Consider the following 18,105-nt stretch of genomic DNA (forward strand, 5'->3'; position numbering starts at 1 on the left):
CCTCCAATTTTGGTATCTAAGAGAACTAGGGCAATTTCCCACACTGTTTAGGCTGGTCTCATTAATGTACCACAGGCATTATACTAGCTAAAACCTTCCTCTGGAGCAGTGACCTTTAAACCTAAGGGAATATAAAAATGGCCTAAGGAGCTGGTTGAAGATGCAGATTCCTATATTTCACTCTCAAATTTCACCATTTCAGCAAGTCTGGGACAGAGCCAAGAACCTGCTTTGTTTTAACAAACTCTCCTCCCCTAGGCAGGTAATCCACTGACCACACTTGAGAAAAAACGTTCTGGAGCAGGGGTCAGATCTTCTACTATAAAAGGCCAAAATATTTTGGGTTTTGCATCCACATACCATCTCTATTGCATATTTTTTGTTTTTATTTACCACCCTTTAAAAATGTAAAAACAATTCTTAACTAATGGGCCATACAAAAACTAAAACAAGAGGGTCAGCCCATGTAGCTATTTAAATTTAAATTAATCAAAATTCTGTAAAATCAAAATTTAGTCCCTCCTCTCACTAGCCACATTTCAAATACCCAAAAGCCACATGTTGCTGGTAGCCACCATACTGAACAGCAGAGACAGCACATTTCCAGCATTGAAGAAAGTTCTAACGAGACAGCACTGCTTTAGAACCTTGCTACTCAACCCTTGAAAGCTTCAGCATTACTTGAAAGCTTGTTCGAAATACAGAATCTCAGAACCCACCTGACCTACTAAATCAGAATCTACAAGTTTTCTAAATGATCTGCATGTATGTTAGTTTGAGAAGCACAATCTACAAAATTCACAAAGCCTATTAGAGCAAATAATAAGCTCTAAGAAAACCTCTAGTAAATAGCTTTTTCTAAAACTGTTTTATCCAGATAACTTTTCCTGAACTTATTTAGCCACTCAAGAAGTTTACAGCACACCTATAAAAATCCTGTCGGAAACAAGTTTAGAAAATGCTGCACCTGAGAATAAAATTCGTATCTTAAAACAAGGTAAAAATTCTAACTAAGGAATTTCGGTGATTCCTTCCAATCCCTGGTGAGCACGTGGAAGAAGACAAAAACAAAATACAAACATTCATTTTGATGGTGGATGGGCACCCGAGTTCACTCACAAGCTAAATAACTGACTATAACCTGATTTCACAGCAGCTATGATTCAAATTCATGCCTCAGCAAAACTGTAAATTACCACACACCACTCACCACGCAGGTCTCTCCAAGGCTGGGACTACAACTGCTAAATCTTGAAATTCTAAAAGCATTCAACATTCTTAAGATAATTAACTAGAACACAAACACTAGTGGTATAAAAGCTATTTCCAGATAAGATAAAGGAAGTTATATAGTTCATACATAAATATAATCAGGTTGAAGAAAAACTTTAAACATTGGGATAAGAAATATATGGTTAATATATGCCAAGTTCTTAAGTTTAAAGTTGTTGCATAATAAAAATAATATGCCAAAGGTTAAATAATGAAGCAAATAATAACCATACCTCTTGACCAGTTAAGAAAAGTAAAAGATCTCCTTCTTCCTCTTCACACATATGAATTTGGATCACTGTTCGAATTGCTGCTTCAAGATAATCTCTCTCTGGTTCGGGAGTATAAAAGATCTCAACAGGATGCGTGCGCCCAGGAATAGTTAAGAGAGGACAGTTATCAAAGTAAATCTGGAATTTTCCTGCATCTAGAGTAGCGCTCATAACTATAACCTGAAAAGAAAATAGTCAATTATCTGAAACTGTCTTCAAGGATTCTTAAAACAGACAAGTACAGTAATGTTTACTATTCTAAATTTATTAGTTATAAAGAAGCCTGCAAAAATCTTCATACAAGTGTGATTAAAAAATCAAATACAGAAAGACTGAGCTATAGGAAGAGCTTTTTATATTTTAAAAATTAGAAATAAACCTGACATCCAATAAATAAATAAACTACAATATATCTTCATGAAATAATACTTTAAAAACCAAAGTTTAGGGGGCCAGCCCAGTGGTGCAAGTGGTTAAGTGCACACGCTCCGCTGCTGTGGCCCAGGGTCCGCAGGTTCGGATCCTGGGTGCGCACCACCACACCGCTTGTCAAGCCATGCTGTGGCGGTGTCCCATATAAAGTGGAGGAAGATGGGTATGGATGTTAGCCCAGGGCCAGTCTTCCTCAGCAAAAAGAGGAGGATTGGCAGATGTTAGCTCAGGGCCAGTCTTCCTCAAAAAACAAACAAACAACCAAAGTTTATAACGGATTGGTAAACAACAACATCAATATGTAGGATGATTACTGCTGTTTATTAAAACACAACATGACAACCTTGTACATAGGGAAAAACAGGAAGAAAGTGCAAAAAAAAAAAAAAAAAGAAAAATCGATGTCCAATATAAATTTCTTCCCTTCTTCCAAATCATCTTTAATAAGCATGACTTGACAACAATTTCTAAAATAAGCACGGGTTTTCTGTAATGTTGTAAAAAGCCACAGCTACAAAAGTTTGCTCAGGTGCAGGGCTGCATGATTGTGTAGTCACCCTCCCTCTATGTAAATCATACATTATATAACCCATTAAAAATTTACTTAAGGGGCCGGCCCTGTGGCGTACTGGTTAAGTTCATGTGCTCTGCTTTGGCAGCCCAGGGTTTGTGGGTTTGGATCCCAGGCGTGGACCTACACACCGCTCATCAAGCCATGCTGTGGCAGCATCCCACATCCAAAATAGAGGAAAATGAGCACAGATGGTAGCTCAGGGACAGTCGTCCTCACCAAAAAAAAAAAAAAAAAAAAATTTACTTAAATAGAAGGCTCACCCATAAAACATTCTACCACAGAGTTCTTAATTTCTACTTTGAGTTTCTCCCTAAAACTTCAATAGCTCATAAGGTTTAATCAATAATGATAGTACTCATATAGTTCGTCAAATATAGTCTTTAAAAATATAAACTTTTATAAGCAAAAACATATCAATTTTTTGAAGACCCAGAATCTTTCTGTCCAGTGTACAACCACTCTGTAACAGATATACTACTAACACAGGATAATGAGTCTAAGGTCCAATGAATCAATGGTAAGCAAACACACAAACAATACAAAAAGGGGAACTTCATAAACTTTAGGAGACAAAAATGGCAGAATATTCCGTCAGTTTTAAGCCCTTATCAACACAGTAACACTGGCCAGGGTATAAGTGGTACAACAGACAGAAAAATAAACCAAGACACTAGCCTAAGTTTGCGTTCTGGGTACAGTTATTCTCACTGTTAGGAGCAGTTTGCGTTCTGGGTACAGTTATTCTCAACCTCCGGCATTAGGAGTTATAACAGGTGTGTTTGTGTTGGGACAAGGACAAAGATTTGATGGCTCAAGGAGGCATCTGTACTTTATAAAGGGTAGGGTGAGCAGCAGGGTTACAAAAATACCATGCCAACAGATCATTAAAAAAAACAAAACTGGGTTAGTTAGAAATTGAAAAGATTTGGCTTAAAAATACATTACTAAAAGGTGGAAGTATACTTAAGTCTAAAACAAAGACACGGCAAAGTAGCTTAGAAAGAAAGAAAAACACCAATGTAGGTACTTGTCGGTAGCTTCTTTTACAGCTGACTATTTTTTATAGTTCATTACAGTGATCAGCATATGTTCCTGGGTTTTTATATATACATACATATATATATTTTATGAACTAAATGAGTAAAGGAAATTACTTCACCTTTAAATCTGATCTCTGTCTTACAACTTCCTTCAGAACACCCATGAGAATATCTGTAGCCAATGTCCTTTCATGAGCCTCATCAAGAATTATTACACCATAACGCTCCAGAAGGGGATCATTCATAGCTTCACGAAGTAACATCCCATCAGTCATATACCTGCGTTCACAAAGAACACACTAGTCAAGGTTCATTTTAGGGCATTTTAAAACTAAACTTCATGACCTAAAAATGAGATGCAAAGACATCGGGTAAACTGAAATTAAACCTTTGCCCAAAACAAATATACTATTGTTTCATAAATCAATTACAAAATTAAGCTTCAAGAAAAATTTTTTAAGAGTATATACCAAACAAGTTGCACATTATCAAATCTTGTCAAGTGTGACCGTAATACTGAAAATGCACTGAGAAAATAAGGCTGATCACGGAATGTAACCATCACATGGTTTCACACAAATGCCAAAGCAAAATTTGTCACTTAAATAAATGAATTCCTCAAAAACAAAATTTAAAACATACAAATATTCAACCTCTAACATAAAACTAAGAAACCATTTTAAATTGCTTCATAATATCACTTCACTAAAATGTTACCACATGCAAATATACATTTCTTTAAAGTCTTAATAATTCCCCACTTAAGCTAACAGGCTTCCTCCTGGTTCAAAGGGAGAGCATCTACCATCTTTTCCCCCCACCCCACCCAATTCAGTGAAGTGATCTTAAAGAAGCACAAAAAGGAATACATTAATGGAATGAGGGGTGACATTAGCACTATAGAAATGCTGATAAATATACATTGAAGAGAAAAGGCAAATGACGTCAGCTTGATCAACGAACCAAAAAGAGAGGGAAACCAGGCTTAGGTATGGCTCAAGAGAAGACAGCTAATAGGAATCCAGGCACTCAGATAAACGGTGGCTGCAGAATGGTTGTAGGGATCAGTCATCTCCTGTCCATTCCATTCTAGCTGCTGCTGTCACTAATACAAAACAATTATCCTCAGTTTGGCAGCTGGACAAAACAAAGTCTGCTGGCAAATGCTGAAGTCACAGCTCATTCAGTTAAATACAAATTTATGATTTTATTTACAGATTTAAAATCGGTACAAAAGTCTGAAGTCATCATTTATGACTTCACAGTTTTGGCTCTGTTTTTCACGAATGAGCCTAACCTAATCTTTCATGGACCAACTTGATATTTTTAGCTAATGCCATCTGTTGGAGCAATAAGTTCAGCAAATTGACAGCACACAACAGAAGTGAATCCTTCTCTTTATTTCACTTGAACTTAATTCTAAATTTATCAAGACTTTTGGCAAATAACTCCCTGTATATATTTTATGCTTCTTTCTTCTTTGGTCATATTTTTTAAAGTAAGCTACCACATTTCTGGAATCAACACAGAATAACCTGCAAGATTATTTTATATTAAGATCATGAAACAAAAAACAGTACCAATTAAATTATGACTCAATACCTTAACAACAGTGCAGCACAGTGCATGAATCAGCTGCAGTATAGCCTCTAGTTGCTTTGAGCTATCTTTGATCTGAGGACATTTGGTAATTTCTCCTGCCTTCAGATGTCATTACTGACATGATAGGCAATCCTTTTGCACGTTATCTCAGCAGCAAAACAAGTTTCATCTACTTGTGGGTAACTTCCTTAGATTCAACAAAGCTCGTCTGTTGCCTCGTGAGGCAAAAAAACTAAACTGATCACTCTTCCAACAACAAATATTTACTTCAATACTATCAAATTTATACCCTACTGCTCAGTTTCCAAGTCTACTCATTTCAACATGGAATTCTAGTGTAATATTTCTGAAGGCATTTTAATTAGCAAATAAACTCAAGACACGTAGTTCAAACAATGCACAGTATTTATTTCAAGTGACAAGATGTACAGCTAGATCAAGTTCAAGCATTCATAGGCAATGCCAAACTGCCACCAGTTTATAAGACCTTCACAGATTGAAGGATACATCCCAATTTCACATACTAAAAATGAGAAAAAAAGTCACAGAACTGATAAAGTATCAGAATTTAACTGGAAAATTCCTTAAAACTCATTTTAAAAAACCACCTTATTCTGCTCTTTTTCCTTCTCACATTCAAGCTTCAGACAACCACAACATCATGGGGATTCAAAAGCAGAGCTGACCCAAATACTCATTCATTTATATTTTTCTGAGAAGAGGAGAAATGTTACAAATAATTATAAATATTGCCAATTAGATTAATGGAACTATTATTTGCCTTGTTTTATTAACAACTATGCATATTACATGTACTAAGTTAAATGGTCAACTAAACCTGAATCTCTGACTTCCAGAATCCAGAGACAGACTCCAAATAGTTCCTCAATATTAATTAGATCACCCCCCAGTGATCAAATGTCATGAGATGCTACAGTTACATATCTCCTGCACCACCAGTTAATATGGGAAGTTTGCCGTTTGTACAACAGACAGACACAGCTTCAGGAAAACCGACATTTTTAAAATTGGAAGGCCTCTTAAAGATACAGTCAAATTTGCTGCTTTTCCAGTGATGAAAACTGAATATCAGCAGCTAACTTTTCCACGGTCTCAAAACCAGTTAAATAGCTTACGAAGACTAGGTTTCAGCGTACTGATTCCCAATCCTGGGCTTCTCCTACACTAACACACTCTCCTTAAAGTCCCAGATAAATACATGTATATTTATCATAGCAAACAGCTACCTGACAATTTGCTGTACTCCTAGACGTATGCCCTTTGCTTAAAAAATAAACTAATGAGACACAGAGCACAGAAAAGGCAGAACCAGGTCTGATGGTCCTATAAAAACCATAGCATTTTCCTTTACCCTAAGTCAAATTTTACTACCTTTCATAGTAGTAATGAAATATTTACCCAGCCTAAGGGGTGAGTCACAAGAATATGGTATCACAATAATTAAACTGTGATTACATAATTTTGAAGTTTTAATAATGGACTAGTAAACAAAACTTACATATGACAATCAAACTCTACATTTTACTAGGTACCCCATAATCCACAATGTTTTTCTGTTTTGGGTCAAAGATTCACTTAAGTCATCCACATCACCTGGGAACTGGTTAGAAATAAACAACTGTGGCCTCACCCCACATCTACTTAATCAGAAATTTTGAAAGTTGAGGCATAGCAATCTGTGTTCTAACAAGCTTTCATATGAATCTGATGCTTGCTAAAGTGTGAGAAGCGCTAGTCTAAATTAATTAAGTTAAACAAGAGAAAGATTAAGCAAAGTAGATGCCTAAAGCAGCAAAAACATCCTTGGAGTGAGTCAGAAACAGTTCATATTCCCAACCATGACTGTTTAATTAATAAAGTAAAATAAACCAAAAAAACCCAGAGTGCTGAGTAGTACCAACTTAGCTTAAGTATTTTTTTCCACAGGGCACACGTAGACGGCTTATAACTAACTACAAGCCAACTGTCAACTTTGATCTCAGCCATTGTCACCAATTCTGAGTGAATAAAGTATGGTAAAATATTACACACTGCAAGAGTAGTATTTGTTTCTAGTTTTGTGTTTACATACATTTATAATTTTTTGAAACATCTCAAGTTGTATGCTTCAAATAAAAATCATGAACAGAGAAAGGAAAAAAGATCCACAGAAAGATGAAAACTGTTTTCCAAAATGAACACCAGAAATTTTTAAATTGTTAGCAATATAATATATATGAAATTATTCATAACTTTAATGAATGTCAATGACTAATGCTCAAGTTATTAGTAACGAAAAAACTGTGTCTACGGTGGGGAAGCAGTCCCCAACAACTTCATGTCACGTTATTTGGTACAAGGGTGTATGCGTATGCGTAAGAGAGAGGGGGAGAGAAAAAGAAAGAGAAACTTCCTGAATCCCTAGGTTGAACCTTACAACCCCCTAAAAAAATTTCAATTGATCGAAGATGTTTAAAACAATAACTAAATACTAGAATACATAGATTAAATTATTTAAAACAATCCTGGGCAGGGTATGATGCAAACTCCAATGTTAAAAAAGAAGTGGTTACTTAAATAGTTGTATAAAATTCAAGTTTCTGCATGGCAGGAAGTGTCTAAACAAAGTAAAGAAACAAACAGCAAACTGGGCAAAAACTCTAACTTAGATCCAGAGTGTCAATTTTGTTAAAGCTCCTACAAATCAATAAGAAAAAGGCTAACCAACCATAGAAAGATGGGCAAAGAACACGGATCTCAAATTTCATCAATACTGTACATTTTCTCAAATTTAACTTCTCTATGATTGGGATGCATTTCAAAATAGCAACTTAACAAATGACTGTCAACCGGTAGCAATACTTCAGGAAAGATGGGAAAAGCACCAGTCCCAGATTCCAAAAAGAAATACAAATGGCTAATACATGTAAAGATGCTCAATTTCTTACAAAAGAAATGTAAATTAAAACCATAATGAGATTCAATTTTTCACTTACAATATTGACAAGATAAAAAAAAAAAAAAAAGTTCCACAACACAGTGTTGGCAAGGGTAGAGAAACAGACACTCATTTTGCTCATTCCTTATTGGTCAGAGTAAATAAAATCTCTACAGGTAAAATGCCCTACAGAGGGCAATCTGGCGACAGCTAATAAAATCCACACACACCCTTTGACCCAACTAATTTCACTTGTAGAGAATTCATTTCACAGATATACATCTGTGCATGTGTGCAAAACACGTGTACAAGTGTAAAAAAGTAGTAAGGGCAGCAATTGTTTGTTTTTCTTTTTAATTGATATCTTAATAGTTTATAACTGTGAAATTGTGGTCGTACATGTTTGTTTGTCAATCACCATACACGTCTCCCTTCACCCCTTGTGCCCACCTCCCCCCACTGCCCCTGGTAACCACAATACAGTTTTCTCTGTCCATGTGTTGGTTTATATTCCACAGGAGAGAGAGATCATACAGTGTTTGTCTTTCTCTTTCTGGCTTATTTCACTTAACACAACACCCTCCAGGTCCATCTATGTTGTTGCAAATGGGACAATTTTGTCCTTTTTTTATGGCTGAGTAGTATTCCATCAGCAATTTTTTTTAATAGCAAAAACTGCAAATGTGAGTGCCCATCAACAGAATTAGTGAAATAAACTATGCAGCCATTAAAAGAAATAAGGCAACTTGGTATTTACTATTCTAGAACATTATGTCCAAGACACAATGTAAATGAAATCAGCAGCCATGTCTTGAACCAGCCCTACTATAAACACTGAAGAAGTTAATCTGCTCTGAAAATCCTAGTTACGTAGTGCTATTCCAATACTGTTAGGATCTGGTTACCTTTCAAAGCATAGGCTTTATCCTGGCATAACTAAATATGCAGACAAATCAAAACTGTCTCTAAAGAATGCAAAACTTGACTCAGCATAATCCAAAGAAATTCTTGGTATCTGCTTCAAAGGGAATCTATTAGAAATGACTGGCATTGTTTAATCTGAGTAATTAGATTTACTGCTTTCCATATTACCTAGGAAAACTTTACAAATACACATAGAGAATTATGTGGAGATGTGGAATGAGGATGGAGAACAGTAATAACACATACAGTGGTTATGAACACATCCTTGTTGCAAGACAAACTTAGGTCCAAGTCCCTGCTTTCTTATTAGTGTCTGAATTTGAACAAGTTCAACCTCTCTAATGCTCCATTTGTAAAATGACAATACAGTGGCAACTGTTTTAATTAAACAAAACAATGTATAAAGCACCTAGTACATCAACTGCCTGGCACTTGTTAAGTATTCAACACAGAACTCTACACTACACTCTTAACTAACCTGTATTTAACTAATAAACCCTTGAGATAACCTTACCCTCTATAAAACATACTGTATAGTATGTTTTATACAGTATAGCCACATTTCTGTCTCTACCAGTCGGGTCAACATAATCATATATGACATGAAATGATAAACTCAGCACAGAAAAGAGAATTGTATATACATACCCTAGGTTGTATGCTTCAGAAAAGCTTGGAAAAAGATGAGTCACACACACAAAAACCTATCAAATGTGTGAGAGAACTGTAGAAGAGTGAAACGGGTCTGGAGTTGAATTCCAGAAAAGCAACACCTGTGAATTTTGCAAGTATTTGAAGTTTAAATCCCACCTTTGGAAGCAAACATTTTATTGCATAACGGAACTCCAAACAAAAGGCCCATATTCAAGGAAATGGTGTTGATCTTACATTAACAGATTGATAAATGAATACACAGGTTTTAAGTTAAAATAAAATGTTTAAGGTTTGTAAAAATTTTCTATTTACCACTAAGTTTTTAGACTGACTCACTACAATTCAGTCAAGTCACATGAGTGCCTCTATTAAAGAAAAGTGAATTATATTAAAATGCCTACACAAACAGGTTTGTCTGTGGTAATTTCTTTCAAGTTTTAATGGATCAAGACTTCTGAAAGAGACAATGACCAAAAGAAATATTTACTCATTTTTATTTTCCCTAACATATAATTCATTTTTATTTAAAGCCCCTAACAGTAGAATACTCTTTTTGAATGACAAAAGTAAGGAATAGAAGAATGACAAAGAGAAAACAGTTTTCACTTATCAGGAACTATATTAGAAGACAAAACTATACTATACTATATTAGTGATTTTTAAAATATAGTTCTTTTCACTACTAAATATGGTGAGACTGAACACCTACCCATTCTTCACGCCAACACTATGAAATGCTCAATTATCAAAAAAGCAATTTTTAAACAAACTCACAGTGAATGCTATTATACTTATTCAATAGCCACTGATAAAAAGTCATCAAATTACCTTCTTCCATCAAAACAACTTCTTCCAATATCAGTTATTTCTGTATGCCATGGGTAAAAAAAAAAGAATTAATCATCTATTCTAAGTATATGTCTCCTTAAAATGAAGTTAGTTACATTTTTTAAGTGATCTAGCTATTTTTGGACTCATCACTAACTTAAGAACGTCTCCTATGCCTGTCCAAAACAGCTAGAACTTTATTTCTCAATTTATACAGTACTTATTAAGTTGTTAGGACTGAACTACTAAATAAATGGAATTCCAAGTTATTTCTTTAGGCCTAGGGTGCCCTGAAAAAATTACTGAGACATTAAGCATGCTGTGAACCAAGGCAGCATGGGAACTTCCTCTACTCTACTTAAAACCTAGCTCATTTATCTAGTTAATTTGCCTAAGTCTCTCCATCCGTCTCAGCTCAGAAGAAATATCTCTCCCTCTGTGAAATCATCCACAGAATTCATGTGATACTCAAACAACCTACCTTCTTAATTGTGTCACAGCTTACCTCCCCAACCAACTCAGAGCACGGCTCCTTTATATACTTAATGTTCTTTTCATTGGTAAAGGGATAAACAAAGATTTATATAGACTCAAGTTCAACGATACATTCTTAGCAAAAACATCACAAAGTATGAACAACACTAATCTTACTATAATCACAACAGCACTCTAGCATATTAGGTACAATGAAAACAAACTACCAGATGTAAACAGTCACATGGAAAGGCACTGTATAGTAAATTGTAAAAGGGACAAAAAGAAAGCAAAAAGAAAACATCAAACCCCATTTGTAACATGTGTAGTTTCATACTTCTTAGCTGAAATGCTTAAGATCAGCAGCCAAACTATACAGTTTTATTCTGGCTAACAGCTAAAACACATTTGGTATGTGTTTCCGAGTTAGATATGTAATCAAGCAAAAGAAATGCCTAAAATATTAACAGGGGAAAAAAATGCAACTAAATCATTCTTTCAAGGTATAGTGCCCATTCCTCAAATTTTCACAAGCTTTGAAGGAAATGCTTTACCATCCTCAACAGAATTCAGAGAAAGCTAGAACGAAAATGTAGGTCCTATTTAACATTTTGTAAGATGTTGGCATTGTAAACAAAGAGAGCCTTCTACAACCAATCCCAAGCAAATGCTTAAGTATACACACAAAGGTCAAATGTAATAACATATGTTGACCTTTAAGAAATCAAGTTAGCTTTCTATGAATTAACAAAAGCCAACAGAATTCTAATTCTAGGATTAATCAGTTTTTAGTCTCTCTGGTAGGAACTGCTTAAATGGTAAATAACCCACATTTATTCTTTATTCCCACTCCTTTCTAAAGGTCCACTAAAACTACCTTCCTAACTTCAGTGCTACACTTGAATTAGAACAAAGCCTATCACATAATAAATGTCCACTAAATTATAGCTTATAATTAATGTTTGTATAATTAATGGTCTTTAAAGTACCAGACCCTTTATCTAGATCTTACCTCCAGCCCTAAATGAATATTTGGATTCACCCATTCATTTCACAGTGACAAGTAATGTCAAGGTTTAATTCAAGTTAAAACTCCCAAATTGTAATTCAACTGTTGTGTTAGAAGGAAGTTTATTAAATTGGTTTTATAAGTCCCTTTTTAATTGGTTAACTGGTTAATAAGATCCAATAATTTCTCAAACTACCACCACTATCAGCAACAGCAAGAGTAGCAGTGCTGACTTAGCACTTGCTGGGTGCCAAGAATTACTCTAAGGGTTGTATACAAATTAATGTACTTGATCTCAGAGCAATCCTATGAGTTAGCTGTTATTATCAGATCCATCTTCTGAAAAAGCAATAAGCGCAGGGAGGTTAATTAATGTAGCCAAGATCATCGCTACTAAGTGGCAGAGCTAGGACACAACTCAGGCACTGTGATCCTAGAGTCTGTGCTCTTGGACCCAGTTCCTTTTGATTCTCTTCTCAAGTCATTTATTTTAAAATGAGGCTGCCTTGTTGGAAACCCACTTTGGAATCTCCAAGTAGTCCTTGTGCAGTTGTTGCTTCAAACTTGTTTTCAGGAGCCCCAAAGAATCTGCTACAGGAATCTGCTATGGCAATACTTGGTAATTCTCCCCAGTGTCAACTTTAAAAAGTTCCTTCCGTACCAGCCAGCTCCTTATTGTAGCAGTGTTTGTACTGGGCTCTTTTATTTGTTAAATATTTTTGGATTCTCCTTCATCTTCTTGCCTTTCGGAGATTAAAAAATTCTACAAGTTTCTGATCCATATCGTGTGGAGTGGTACATCTTTGGCAGATTTGTTCAAAACTTCTCTCCCTCAAGCCTTACAGGGGGCTTATCACACCTTGAAACCCAAGACTGTTCATTTCTCCCTGTCGCTCAATTACAGATTTCAACCACATCCTCTGTCTTTAATCGTTCTTGATTTTCTAGTAGATTGCCCTGAAGTTATATAGAAGATAAACCTCTCAGGATGGTGCAGTCTTACGGAACTAACAAACATATGTCCTCCAAGAAAGAGCTACAACCCTTTCCGCTTCATAAACATTACTTCAGATTGGGTCCTCAGCTTTGACAGATTCCAAAAGTGAAAGGAATCTGATACCCAAAAGTGAAAGATTCAGAATAAAAGACAAATTACGTACACCAAATCACTCTATCACTATACTCTCTCCGCCAAGAGAAGTTTTAACAAATCAGGGAAAATGTCTTCCCCTGAAAAAAATCTACCTCCTTTTCATGATGTTGAAGATTCACCCACAGTCCACACTGTAGCAACAAATTTCACACTCCTCTGTTGCCCCTTCCACCTCCCTCATATTAAAAAGATTCCAAGCACAAGGCAAGTATACAGTTACAGATACAAACTCTGTCCCCAAAGAGTTTATGCTCCAATTAGCCAAGACAGAGCAACCAATGTTTGATCATCCATACTTTTGGCCATAAACCAGTCCTGTAACATCTTAAAAGTGATGTGGCATGGAAACACTGACCTACACAAATCAGTTGGCTACTTAAAGAATATACAGACTATAGCGCCTTCTCAAGGATAATATTTTTCCCTGTAGAAAAGAAATCTGAAAAAAATGCTATTCTATCTGCCTAGAAAGCTAAGTTCCCTGTGCCCCAATCTCTACTCTAGCAAACCACTACTTTCAATTCAGGACTTAACTTAAATTTCACCTTCTCTTTTCCATTCTAAATTGAATTCTCAAATCAGGCTTTCACATAAACCCTAATATTCTCTTTCAGAAGCCTAATCACAATTTGAAATTTTATATTTACATTTTTATTTGCTTTATGGGGACAGGGACCAGATTTACTTTTTATTACTATACCTAGCACTGCCCAATACATAGAAAGGACTCAATTATTAGCTGACGGAATGACTAAGCATTACTTGTGTAAATTACTGGATTCTCTCAAAATCAAAATATCTCAGTAATTTTGCAGCTTTGGGGAAAAAAACCAAAAGAAACCTTATCACCTAAAATAATAGTGAAACTGGCTACCAAATTAACAACTTCAAATATAATGATGTTTTCCCAAAGGTTCAAGACTATCAAACTGTCTTATTCCCTAAAAAATTATCAGCTTCCTCAAAAAAATGGATTTCTTAAAATGTTATAACTCCAACTACAAAATCTTTCTTAAAATCCACTGCAAAAGTATATCAACCTCTTCTTTCTTACATTAAAATGAATTAAGATATTTTTCACTGACTAGTCATAAATTTGGCAACATATCGCTCACTGACTGGTCTGCTCTTTAGCTACCTACCTCATTGGTTCTTTGTTTCTTCCTAACTCCCACTCCAAGACGGCAAAAGGAACAAATATATTGCAAAGGGACTACTTCAGGAAAGACAAGATGGGGGCAGGCAAAGACACAATAAATGAAATATAAAAACCAGCGGTAGTTTTGAAAACTAACTTGCCTACTAGGACAGGATAGCTATTTAAGGCTAGTCTAACAGAGTGTGCACTAATTTATGCTAGATCCAACCCTCTGAAAATAGCACAATATTAAACCTAGAACCTAGAATTTATGCACATGTCCCAAACACTAAAGAAACTATATTTGAACACTTAATCTGTATAGAGACGATTTAAAGATACACTAATTTAGCTAAAATACTCTCAAACTTATTGAACTAGTAAACAAGTATCTGTTTAGAGCTAACATTCAATCAGGAAGTATCAATATGGTTCAATTCTGAGTCCCTCAAGCAGAATCTGCAGAAGTTAGTCTTCTTTACCCTTCCTTCTATGGTGAAAATTAAAGGTTTCTTCTGGTTACACAATGGATACATAGTCATTTTATTTCTATATATGAAAGTAGCTAATGGAGACTACTGAGAGTTATCTGATGTATTTCACTCTTCCTACTCAGTTAACTATGTAACTGATCCTCATTAAGTTAAGGCTTTAGCTCTTTTTAACATCTGGGTTCTCAAGAAATCAGTTGATAGATGACTACACAAAATGTATTCAGGGATTCATAAAACACTGCATTTAATAAAGCATTCCCATTAGTCAAAACTACCACTAGTCCCGTACTATAAAATAGGATTTAATATCACTTAAATATAACTCTAGGTTGGCTTCTAGCGCTTCAAAAGATTCTAGAAGAAATCTCAACAAGCTTACCCTGTCCGGAGTAAGATTTTTTTAAAAAGTTGTTACAGCCTCTGCAAACTATTCCACAAGAAAACACGGCAATGAAAAAACACTTTCACTTTGAGCTATTAAATCTATTTATGTTGTCACTCCCTATTAATTGAACCAAAATCTTTCAGAAACATACATCTTTTGAAAGCCTATCACTTCCTACTACATACACACACACACCTGCCCTAAGTGCATACAACTTGCTCATCTCCCAATTTCCAAATACTGTTCTCTCTGATCAACTGTAGCTTACCAAGAAAAATTTAACGTGTAGTGAATCAAATGTCAGAATATTATTCCTCCTAAATGAGTAAAATTTGCCCTTCATTAAATCCTCAAGTCCTTGATATTATCTGCATTTTAAAGTAGTATAAAATGGCAAGTTACGATTTTGCTTATGTAATTGTTTTGTCAATTACAACATAATTACAAGTGATCAATAAAGTGATTATCACTAAAAGGATTTATTCAATGAACACTAAAATTTAAGCCAAAATCATGTCTTACGAAGTCATAAAGACAAGCTGTCTGAAGTAAATACTTAAGTCCCATTGCTATTAAAAATGATACTGAATTCATTCATCTAAAGTTCTAATAAAATATTTATCAAAAAGCTAGAAAAAACTGACATGAAACTTGAAGAGTGACTGGATACTTTAAGGAAATTTTTTTTAGTTGTGATATCATAGTTATATTTTAACAAATCTTATCTTTGAGAGAGATACACTGAAATATTTACAGATGAAATTTATGTCTAGGATTTGCTTCAAATCATATAGGACAAGGAAAAGGTTGGGATATAGACGAAACAAGATTGGCTATGGGTGAAGATGCGTAAACACCTGGGAGTTCATTATACTATTCCACTTCTGCATACATTTGAAAATTTCTATAAAATACATAGTTTTCTCACATAACACTGTATATATCTATCTCTGCCACCAAAGACTCATGTCACTGCCTATGTAATGTTTTGTTCCAAAATTGTCTTTTAAAATTTTTAAAACTCAGGGAGAAGGTTGTATCATGACAAAGAAAACATTTTTTTTAAATGATTTAAATGTCACACATATACAGAATAAACAGAAGCAACAAAAGGGGATGATTTTCAAAAGAATTACCACCAGGTAACATATATAGATAGAACTACTTACGCAGAATGCAAGGATAAGATGAAGATTAAAAAATTAGGAAAGTTAAACAAAATGTCAGAAAGCAGCTCAATATAGGAGTCAATCAGGTGCACCACAACTATAATGAAGAGCAACAAGGACTCTGAGGAGACTCCAAGGGTATATTACAGAAGAAGAGTCCTCCTTTTAGCTCATAACATATGCATGGTAATAGCTGTATAATTAACATTAAAAGCTCTTTCCCCCAAATAAACAAGGTGCCATCCCACACATTATTCTCTTCTAAAAGTAACTGTCTTTTACAAAGCTTTATCGCTTTACTTTTCTATCACATTTAAATGATACAACATTTCACCTAAGATAAGCACCAAGTAACTAAAATCTGACCTTTACCTTCAGTTTCTACTGAATAAGCTATACGTATCACTACCAAGAAAAAGAATCCACATAAAATGTCACCTACTAAGTCTAAGAAGGTCTACTCAAGACTACTCTAAGTTTGGTTGACTCGAGGCTCCATTAGCAAAGTCCCCTATTCCAGTCACAGAAAACTAAAAGCAAAGAAAGTGTCCATTTTTAAAGATAGTACTTACTTAAGAATGGTTTTTGCACTACTGCAGTCTTCAAATCGAATGGAGTACCCAACTTCCTGGCCCAACATCACATCCATTTCATCAGCAACTCTCTGAGCCACACTCATTGCAGCCACTCTCCTGGGTTGGGTACAGGCAACTCCTCTCTTGGGTCCTGGTAATGATCGCATGTACTCCACACACCACTGTGGAATCTATCAAATAATTTCACATTTAAATTAATTCTACTCTGCCTGCATATCAGGTATATTTAACATAAAGTGTTTTTATCTCATTCCAATCATTTAAAACAATTCAATTAAATACACCACAAATTATTTGACTCAAACTTACAATAGCATGAGCTTCCCAAGTCAAAGAAGGGTAATATATAACATTGATATGACATAATTGTACTCCTGAATGGGCTAGGTCCACTGAGTCTTTGCCGAATATGCTCTACAGTGTGAACCATTCCATCAATAAGCATTTCTCTATGCAGAAGGGTAAAAAAAAAATCCAACTTATGAAAAATTCTACTCTATAACATGTTAGTTTTCAAATATATTCTAAGAAACTGTAACAAATTCCTATACAATTCAACCTCAAAATGCAGGTAAAAGTAGAAATCATACCCCCTTGCAGTTTTAAAACTGTATCTTTTGTTTCAATTCAAATTTGGTTTGTAAGCCAGCAGAATCTAACTACTACCCTTCTCCCCTCAGGAGAGGTATGCACAAGGGCAACACCTTAGGTACCATCTTAAAAGTCAGTTTTAGTAATGGCCAATCTCACAATCAACAGGATCCAGAGAAGCAGCAGCAGTTCCCTGAAGAAGGGAGGGCAGTCAAGTAGAAAGACGGAAAAAACACCAACAAGCACAAGTCGGTTGGTTGCTATGATGACAGTGCAATTCCTCCCTGTTCCATTATCAACAGAAGCTAATCCAGCCTCTAATTTCCTAGTTCGTCTCCAGTCACTTACTTGGAAAAGAACCATGGGAAAAAATCTAAGTGCTCACTACATTAAATGGGAATCCACTGCTACAAGAAGGTATGATGGGTCTCCACCAAAGCCTCCACAAGCCTATGACTCTAATGCTACAGAAAATGTGTTTTGTTTTCGTTTGTACAGGATTTGTACAATAATAGCTGTTGAAGAATATTGGTTACTGCACACTATTACTACATTTTAGT

The 18,105-nt window shown here is 35.2% G+C and overlaps 1 protein-coding gene across 1 annotated transcript in view; it reads right to left on the reverse strand.

The window, feature by feature from the left end:
* Positions 1–18,105, reverse strand: part of DHX15 (DEAH-box helicase 15) — a 54,063-nt gene that overhangs the window by 25,415 nt on the left and 10,543 nt on the right. Inside the window, exons 3-5 of the mRNA XM_004432317.3 lie at positions 16,931–17,124; positions 3,710–3,869; positions 1,506–1,724 (exon numbers count right to left, since the gene is read on the reverse strand). Coding sequence (XP_004432374.1) covers positions 1,506–1,724; positions 3,710–3,869; positions 16,931–17,124 — 573 coding nt within the window. The remainder of the gene's footprint in view (positions 1–1,505; positions 1,725–3,709; positions 3,870–16,930; positions 17,125–18,105) is intronic.

The sequence above is a fragment of the Ceratotherium simum genome, chromosome 8, assembly GCF_057802395.1.
Source record: "Ceratotherium simum simum isolate JZ-2026a chromosome 8, ASM5780239v1, whole genome shotgun sequence".
Classification (NCBI taxonomy): domain Eukaryota; kingdom Metazoa; phylum Chordata; class Mammalia; order Perissodactyla; family Rhinocerotidae; genus Ceratotherium; species Ceratotherium simum.